Source organism: Acomys russatus, chromosome 16 (genome assembly GCF_903995435.1).
Source record: "Acomys russatus chromosome 16, mAcoRus1.1, whole genome shotgun sequence".
Lineage (NCBI taxonomy): Eukaryota > Metazoa > Chordata > Mammalia > Rodentia > Muridae > Acomys > Acomys russatus.
Window position 1 is genome coordinate 12,988,987 of NC_067152.1, and position 9,707 is coordinate 12,998,693.

The 9,707-nt window shown below is 40.0% G+C and overlaps 1 protein-coding gene across 1 annotated transcript in view; it reads right to left on the minus strand.

Annotated features, from left to right (window-relative positions):
• The window catches only part of Brip1 (BRCA1 interacting helicase 1), a 124,083-nt gene extending 114,809 nt beyond the window's left edge, over window positions 1-9,274 (minus strand). Inside the window, exons 1-3 of the mRNA XM_051158202.1 lie at window positions 9,056-9,274; window positions 7,899-8,010; window positions 3,690-3,863 (exon numbers count right to left, since the gene is read on the minus strand). Of these exons, the coding sequence (XP_051014159.1) occupies window positions 3,690-3,863; window positions 7,899-8,010; window positions 9,056-9,148 (379 nt within the window). The 5' untranslated portion in view covers window positions 9,149-9,274. The remainder of the gene's footprint in view (window positions 1-3,689; window positions 3,864-7,898; window positions 8,011-9,055) is intronic.
• Between the last annotated feature and the right edge of the window lie 433 nt (window positions 9,275-9,707).

Consider the following 9,707-nt stretch of genomic DNA (forward strand, 5'->3'; position numbering starts at 1 on the left):
CCAGTGCTCTTAACCTCTGAGCCATCTCTCCAGGCCTGATGGACCTTTTCTTAAAGGTGCCTCCTTCCTCTGTTCCGCTACACAGCCTCTCCACTTCTGTGGCTTGAATCCCTTTAACACTGAGTGCACACAATGACCAGATCATGAAAATCAACCAAAGGGAAGCAATGCCTTCACTGAAAAGACTGACAGGCTACTCACAGGGCAGAAAGACCTACAGGAGCAGGTCCATCTAGGTTGAGCCTATAAACACAGAACATAATCTATACCATACGCCGTGTCTTTTCAAGTGGTTTTGTTTGTGTTTAGTGGGTACCTACATGTGCATACACACATGTGCACATGCACATATGTGTACATTGGTGGAAATCAGAGGTCAACTATAGCTACCTTCCTCAAGACGTCATTTATCCAGGTCCTCATGCTTGCACAGCAAACATTTTAACAAACAAATGCTCTTTCTGGACCCAGAATAGGAATTTTTTTTTTCTCTTTTTAAAATACTGATTAACAGTTCAACAATAGGGATCAAAGACCTAGATCGTCCATGATCCAGAAGCCTTTCGTCATAAAAGCCATTCTAAAAAAAAAAAAAAAAGAAGTTTTCTTTATGTGCCATCATATAATTTTTGTTGTCTTGTATTGAGGTTATTATTTAATATGTGGCAGGTTGATTTTCTAAACTATATTACTGTTTTGGTACAGTCCCTACCCTTTCTTAAAAGTTTCATTTATTTAAACTTTATGTGTGTGAGTGTTTTGCCCTGCATATACGTATATGCACCACATGCATGCTGCGCCTGTGGAGGCCGGAAGGAGGTGTGGGGATCCCCTGGACTGGAGCTACACATGGCTGTGACCACCATGAGGGTGACTGGAGCGACACATGGCTGTGACCACCATGAGGGTAACTGGAGCGACACATGGCTGTGAGCACCATGAGGGTGACTGGAGCTACATATGGCTGTGACCACCATGAGGGTGACTGGAGCGACACATGGCTGTGACCACCATGAGGGTGACTGGAGCTACACATAGCTGTGACCACCATGAGGGTGACTGGAGCGACACATGGCTGTGACCACCATGAGGGTAACTGGAGTGACACATGGCTGTGAGCACCATGAGGGTGCTGGGATTCAAGCCTGGCTTCCCGGATGCCACCTCTCCAGTCCCTTGTCTTCTGTTCTCTACAGTTTAGGATTTTGCAAGGAGTTCATCAAAGAGGTTAATTTATTATGGTATACAACTTAAGAAGAAGTGAGATATCTCCAAAATATATCAAGAAAGAAAAAGAGATGGGTAGAGAAAATAAAAAAAAAGGAAAACTCCCAGAAATCAGTACAAAAGAAAAAAACTTATTTTAATAGGCAATCCATTTAAGATGATACTTCTAAGAACCAATAAACATGTAAAATTCCCATTAATCATGTCATGCTATCAGCTAAAACTCAAGGCTGGGGTTGGGGTTGGCCTGAGGTTCAATCCACAGCACTCTAATGAAGATAACATAAAGCCTCAGTGAGAACCCCAAACACAAGCAAGAGTGCTTCAGATTTAAGAAAACTGGAAACATCAAGAGATAAGAGTGCTGCTGAAAACCCCACCCACAAGCACACGCCTAGTGTTGTGGGTTCTCTTCCACAGCATCTCAATAAAGCTAATATGGCAACAAAGTGAGTCACATGAATTTTTTGTTTCTTGCTGCATAAAGTTTTGTTTATACTGTGATATACTATTAACTATGTAATATATCTGAAAAAGCAAAAAGGTAACTTAGTTTTAAATGCTTTATCTTAAAAAAAATACTTGTGCATGGGGAGGCAAAGGCAGGTGGATCACTGTAAGTTTGAGGCCAGCCTGGTCTACAAAATGAGTTCAGGACAGCCAGGACTACACAGAGAAACCCTGTTTCCCCCCAAAAAAAAAAAAAAAAAAAAAAAAAAATACTTCTTGTGGGCTGGAGAGATAGCTCCGTGGTTAAGAGCACTGACTGCTCTTCCAGAGGTCCTGAGTTCAATTCCCAGCAACCACATGGTGACTCACAACCATCTATAATGAGACCTGAAGTCCTCTTCTGGGTGTGTGTGAAGATAGATTACTCATATACATTAAAATAAATAAATATATTTTTAAATACTTATTACTTTTTAAAAAATCTAACAATCACCTGGGATTTTAGAAAGCAACAGAATCAACAAATCTGTTCATTCAACTAACAGTTGCCACAGGTGGCCGGGCATGGTAGTGTATGCCTTTAATTCCAGCACTCAGGAGGCAGAGTGCTGTGAGTTCAAGGCCATCCTGGTCTACAAAGTGAGTCTAGGACAGCCAAGGCTACACAGAGAAAGCCTGTCTCAAAAAAAAAAAAAACAACAGTTACCACAGGCTTTTGATTTGAAAAGAATAAAGTATCCACACAAGGCACAGTAAAGTAAGGTATGCCTGCATTATTCAGGAAGGGCTAGAGGAAAGAGCACAAAAATTGGAAAACTGTTGATACTGTCTACCACAGTGGATAGTACATGATACAACCATTCCATTCCTAAGTATGTATACAATAGAAAATATGTTTATAGTTATACAAACAAGAAATAAAAGTGGAAACAATTCAATTATCTGACTACTGTAGAAAAGATGAATGCATACTGGTTTACTAATACAAGAAAATAAAGTGAAAGAATAAAAGCAATATATTCTTATATGTTTGGTTGTGAGCCTAGCCTTTAATGGCTGAGCCATCTCTCCAGCCCAAGCAATATATTCTTACCAACACAATATCAAGTAAAAGACAGACATAGGATCATATGTATAATTCTACTTCCATAAGGAAGAAAGTTCATTAATGCTGTCAGAAGACAATACAGAGAAAAGACTACTAGGGGAAAAGAGAGGGGGAATAATACAGAAAAATAGCTAGGTAATTAAAGAGAGAATGCAAATTTAAAAGTCCAAGGGTTGAGGCTGGAGAGATGGCTTAGTGGTTAAGAGCACTGCCTGCTCTTCTAAAGGACCCGAGTTCAATTCCCATCACCCACATGGCAGCTCACAACTGTCTCTGACTCCAATATCTGACACCCTCACACCAGTGCACATAAATTAAAATTAAATAAAATATTTTTTAAAAGTCTAAGGGCTTTTGAGCAATCAATTTTAAGATAAAATTATTCCATTAGGACACACTGTTTAATTCAAAACACATTATTTGACATGCATGAAGCTTGAAGTTTCATTACCAGCAGCAAAAATAAATAAATATAATGTAAAGAATTTCAGAGAGGCTCGGTGTATAAATGCACTTGCAGTCAAGACCAATGACCTGAGTTCAATTCCTAGAACCCATATAGTAGAAGGAGAGAACCAACACTAGCAAGTTGTCCTCTGACAACCACATGAGTGCTCTGGCACGTATGTCACATTAAAAAAAAAATTTAAAAAGAATTTCAGGGGAACTGAAACTCCAGTCCCTGGACATTTGAGGTCAAGAGGCACACATGTGGTACACAGACATACATTGTAGACAAATATTCATGCACACAGAATTAATTAATTGATTTTAAATTTTTCCAAGGAAATTAGGTAGAAATGCATAATCATGCTAGCTAAATTTACCCAAAGTAAGCTTCCTAGTGGTAATAACTAAGGGTCTAATTACCGACTGCAACAGACACAAGCAAGATATAATTTACCACGGCAGGGTGATGAGACTCCATTTCTCTCAGGAGGCGGTTTGCTGGGACTACTGAAATGAGGTGAAGTACCCAGGTTCGTGTCACTGTACATAAAATTCTTTGAATGGCATGCACAACAACATGACGATGGCACCTTAGCTTTTTTATTCAAGCCCTCATCCACTGGCTTCCCTAAAAAAACAAAACAAAACAAAAACACCCTCTATTTACAATATTACCAACTAAATGAATAGTAAGCAACTATCACAGTTCACCAAGGATTGGAAGTTTCCCAGGTTTCAAGATCAAACTAAGAAAAGTATTCTCCCTGAACCCTATCTACAGTGTCAAGTAAAACAGAAAAGCTATGCCTGTGGTGTACACAGGAATGCTATCAATTTATAAACTACAAAAATATAATAACAAAGATTAATAGTGAAATTAATAGTACAACCACTCTTGTATTCATTTATATTGAGACTTATTTCAAAGTCAAGCAAAAAAGGATTGAAACAGAAATGAAAAGTATAGGCTTCGTCGCTGCTATTTCCCTAAAGGAAGAATTTGAAATTTCAGTATGCTAAATAATAAAGATAAGGATTGTCACTGTCCACATGGCTGGGATAAAGGTGTGCACCACCACATCCAGCCACATCCAGGGGCCACACACCTTTCGTCCCAGAACTCAGGACGCAGAGGCAGGTCAATCTCTGAGTTCAAGGCCAGCCTGGTCTACAGAGCAAGTTCCAGGACAAGCTATGGCTACATAGAGAAACCTTGTCTCAACAAACAAACGACAAAAATCAACTAGAAATATTCTATCACCTACAGATTCTAATACAAGTATCAAGGCACATTTTAACACAATATTCAAGTCCAATAAATAGGTAGTTAAGATAGCTAAATATAGCTTTTAAAATCACAGTATGAGGGCTGAAGAGATAGATTAGCAGTTAACAGCATTAGCTGCTCTCCCAGAGGTTACCAATTCAATTTCCAGCACCCACATGGCTGCCCACAAGAATCTGTAACTCCAGTTCCAGATGGCCCAATGCTTTCATCTGGGCTGCTCAGGCACCAAGCTTGCATGTGGTGCATGTACATGCAAGAAAATATACTCATACATAATATAAAAATAAATCCTTTTAAAATAAATTGACTGTCTACATTGAGAGCCCACATGATATCCACGTGCACAGCTCGTATCCTTTTAAAAAGGTAATCAATCATAAACAAGCACAGTCATTCACACCTGTAAGCCTCCATTCAGGAGGCTCAGGTAGGAGGAGCTTGAACTGAAAGCCACCCCAGACTGCATAGTAAAACCCTGCCTCAGGGGGGGAAAAAAAAAGCAGCATGAAAACACATTATATACATGTATATAAAAAAAAAAATCTCATAATAAAGCCCACTATCTAGAACCAACATATGCCAATAAAAAGAAAAAGAGGAAAACATATTAAATGTTTTTAATATACTAATGACATTGTTTACTCATTTGCAACACAAAAGCATTTCCCAGATAACTGCCATTAAATTTCAATTAACTACATGAATCAGTTTCCCCCAAAGAACACCACCAATAGTAGCTAAAATGGACAATCAAAAGATCATAAAATGTTTACCTTTTGTTAAGTCTTGTTGTTAAAGGTTTATTTATTTATTATGTACACACTGTTCTACCTGCATGTAACTCCTGCAGGCCAGAAGAGGGCACCAGATCTCATTACGGATGGTTGTGAGCCACCCCGGGGGTTGCTGGGAATTGAACTCAGGACCTTTCGGAGGGCAGCCAGTGCTCTTAACCTCTGAGCCATCTCTCCAGCCCCTTCTTAACAGTCTTTACTTAAATCTATAGTCTATTTTAATGTAAGGAAGTGGGTACATACATGCCATGGCATATGTGTCGAGGACAGAGGACAATCTGCAGAAGTCAGCTTTCTCCCTCTACCACGTGGTCCCAGGGATGGTAGTAAGCACCTTTACCACTGAGCCATCCTGCCCACTCCTTGTTACCATGCACTAGCACTAACACAACATTTCTTTTTTATTATGCTTGTGTATATGTATGTGTATGTGCATGTGTGTACACGCCATAGTGTGCATGTGGAGGTCAGGGAATAACATGCAGGAGTCAGTTCTTTCCTTCCACCAGGTGGGCTCTAAAGATTGACATCAGGTCACCAGGCTTAGAGGTCAGGCTTCAACTCGGACGCCATCCTGGACGCCATCCTGTCAGCCCGAGCATTGCCTTTAACAACATGTCAGTACACATATACACACACACACACATACAATTATCTTCACCCTCTTCTAATACTTTAGGTAAAACTTATCTATTTAGGTACCTGAAAAACACTCAGCACTGTATTTCAGATTTGTTATTAAGATTACAAAGTCTTGGGTCTGGAAAGAGGATGCAGAAGTTAAGGACAATTCTTGCTCTTCCAGAGGCCTCAAGCTCAGTTTCCAGCACAAACACCGGGAGGCTCCCAACCCCGTCAGTCTAGCTCCAGGGCATCTAGCACATATACCCTTACATACATAACTGAAAATGAAAATAAATCTGTAAGAAAAATTAAAGTCTCTTTCATCAAGTAAATATAATGGCAATATTTGCGTTCACCCAGATGCCAGTACTTCAATTAAAAAAAAAAAAAATCATACAGTAGCTCTTTATCAGCAAATATATGAAATAATTAAAAGCACATTTTTACCTCAAAGCCTTGGCTTTTACAAACAGAAGCATTAATTCCGAATTACCTGTGGGAATTTACAAACACTTAAGTTCAGAACTCACTGGTAGAAAAGGGTGTGTGGGAGGCTGTACCCCAGCATCTTTGTTACACAGGTGTACATGTTATTTACTTTCTTAGTTCTGAGTACTGAGCACTGAACCATGGACCTTGCACATGCTAGCTAAGTGGTATACCACTGAGCTACACCCACAGCCCAGTTACTAGAGTTTGGTGTTTTTGTTTTTTAAGATTTTATTTATTAAAAAAAAATTTTTTTATTTATTATGTATACAGTGTTTCACCTCCATGTGTGCCTGCATGCCAGAAGAGGGCACCAGATCTCATAATAGACTGTTATGAGCCATCACGTGATTTCTGGGAATTGAACTCAGGACCTTAGGAAGAACAGTCAGTGCTCCTAACCTCTGAGCCATCTCTCCGGCCCCTGAGTTTGGTTTTTTAAGACAGATTCTTGCTGTATCCCAGGCTTCCTTCAAATTCCTGACTCTCGGGCCTCAGCTTGCTGGGTGCTAGGAATGCAGGCGCACATGCTAAATCCTAGCTAAGTTTGTGGTTTTTTGAGACAAGGTCACACTGTGTAACTCTGGCAATTAACATAATGGGACATAACAGAAATTCATACAAGCACTGTTATAATAAGCTTTTATTTGTCTGGTATTCAAACAAGTAGAGCAACTAGAATCACTTATTTGTTTACTTATTTATTAGAACGAGGGTCTTCCTATGTAGCCCAGGCTGGTCTCTAACTCACCGTCCTCCTCTCACTAGCATATGCCACTAAGCCAGTGTTTTTGTCTTTTTCTCTTTCTACATTCCACATTTTAATGTAATGAGAGTCAGGTAAGCAAATATATTCAAAGATATATTCAAGCAATTAGAATATGTATCAGCATCATTAGAGTTCCATCTGCTATTAAATACAAATTATCATCGAATTATTTTCATAAGAACTCTTAATGTTCATATAATCTCTGCAGGACCAAGTAAAAGGACTAAATTGTGTTAATTTTATTTAAGAGTTATTTTTGATGTGTTCAACTTCTTTTGGAGAACCTTTCTCTTTGTGTGTGTGTGTGTGTGTGTGTGTGTGTGTGTGTGTGTGTGTGTTTGGGAGGAGGGGTGCTATACAGCCTTAGCTGGCCTGAAATTTGCTATGTAGACCAGGTTGGCCTTGAACTTGCAACAATCCTCTTGTCTTTGGCTCCTGAATACTGGAATTAAACGTGTGTATCACCATGCTTGGCACAGATTTCTTCATTTGTTTGTTCGTTCGTTCGTTTGTCTGTTTGTTTTTCAAGATAGGGTTTCTCCATAGAGTTTTGGCTACCCTGAGACTGACTCTGTAGACCAGGCTGGCCTCAAACTCATAATTATCCACTTGCCTCTGCCTCCCAAGTGCTGGGATTACAGGTGTGCACCACCAACCACACTTGGCTAGGATACTTTCTTTTTTTAAAGAACTACTTACCATTATGAGATTGTTGCCATGCTAAGGCAGAACAAAGTAAAGCTAAACTTTTTCCACTTCCTGTGGGACTCTCCAACAAACAATGTTGGCTGCTGTTTAGTCCTCTGACAATCTGTGGACAAAGAAGCCAATTTTTAAAAAGGAGACAATAAACGATAACTTTATTAAGTCTCTCTCCACCAAATAGAAACACAAATGGAAGAGCACAGAAAAGTCAAGGTGTACTGCAGGAAACAGCAACAGCCTAAAAAAAACTAGAGATTTTTGTTAAATCTAGACTTCATCCCTTTACACTTCTGAACAGTCTGCTGGTTTTACAAGCACATCAAGCACAGGGAATTGTAAAAAGCAACTTATATTTAATTAGGCGACCGCAAATTGTCTCTATAGAACTGTAATATGTGCTAGAGAGGTGGCTTTAGCATTTAAGGGCAGTCGTTGTTCTTGCAGAAGACCCAGGTTCAATTCCCAGCACCATGTGGCAGCTTACAACCACCTGTGACTCCTGCTCCAGGAGGTCTCACACCCTAATCTGTCCCTCCCAGGCCTCAGGCACACATGTAGTGCACAGACATACCTGCAGGCAAAACACTGCTACACATAAAAATGATCTAAAGCACAAACAAGCAAGCAAACAAAGACGTGTAATACACTACTACCCAGGACCATCTATGAGGAAAAACTTAATGGGAGATACCACTAGTAGGACAAATTGTTATAATAATTTTGAATAGAAATTTAAAATGTAGTAAAAATGAAGAGTAAGTGATGGTGCACGCCTTTAATCCCAGCACTCAGGAGGCAGAGGCAGGTGGATTGCTGTGAATTCGAGGCCAGCCTGGTCTACAAAGTGAGTAGACCAGGATAGCCAAGGCTACACAGAGAAACCTTATCTCGAGGAAAAAAAAAAAAAGAATAAAAATTGAAATTCCAAAGGAGCTGAAAATGTTTTTCTGATGCGCTCCCTGACATCCTAACCCAAACACACAGTTTAGGAGTAATCGATATCACTTTCCTAGAAGTTAGATGCACTGCCAAATGAACCCAACAAACATTAGCCATCATTTTGTACCCAAGAATAGTTATAAATTCAGTGTACATTTGGAATCATCAGCTACAGCTTCTTGATGAAGACTCGACGGCTATAAAACACTTACAGAGTTCATCATGGCAAGCTGTGCCGGGTAAGCTTTACAAGGAAAGCTGATCTTCACCCCGCCAATGGTGTACTCAGATGACACTGAGGACATTGTGCTTTCTTCCTTACTTCAGGCACTTCTCTACAACAGAAACAATAGAGATCAATATGGAGGGGCTGGAGAGGGGATTCCCAGCACCCACATCAGACACCTCACAAATGCCTGTGACTTCAGCTCCAAGAAATTCCACGCCCTTATCTGGCTTCTACAATAACCTGAACTCAACGGCCGCGCACGCGCGCGCGCGCACGCACACACACACACACACACACACACACACCAGTTTAAGTAGTGAAATAAGCCATTCAAAGAAAACCAGACACCCAGCAATAGAACAGAAGTCTGATAATAAAAACCTGGAATTAGTAAGCACGTATACACAAGTAATGGAAATAAAAAAAAATGTCCCTTAGTCTTATAAATAAATCTCAGGGTCGAGAGCATGTGCTGGGTGACGGATCTGGACCGACACTCCTCCTACCCCATGATTTATTAGTCATGTGATTCTAGGCAAAACCACTTAACTTTTCTAGAACTCCGTGTCCTCAGGTTCAACATGAGAATAGTAACACAAACAACCCCTATAGCACTGCTGTAAAAGTTAGATAAG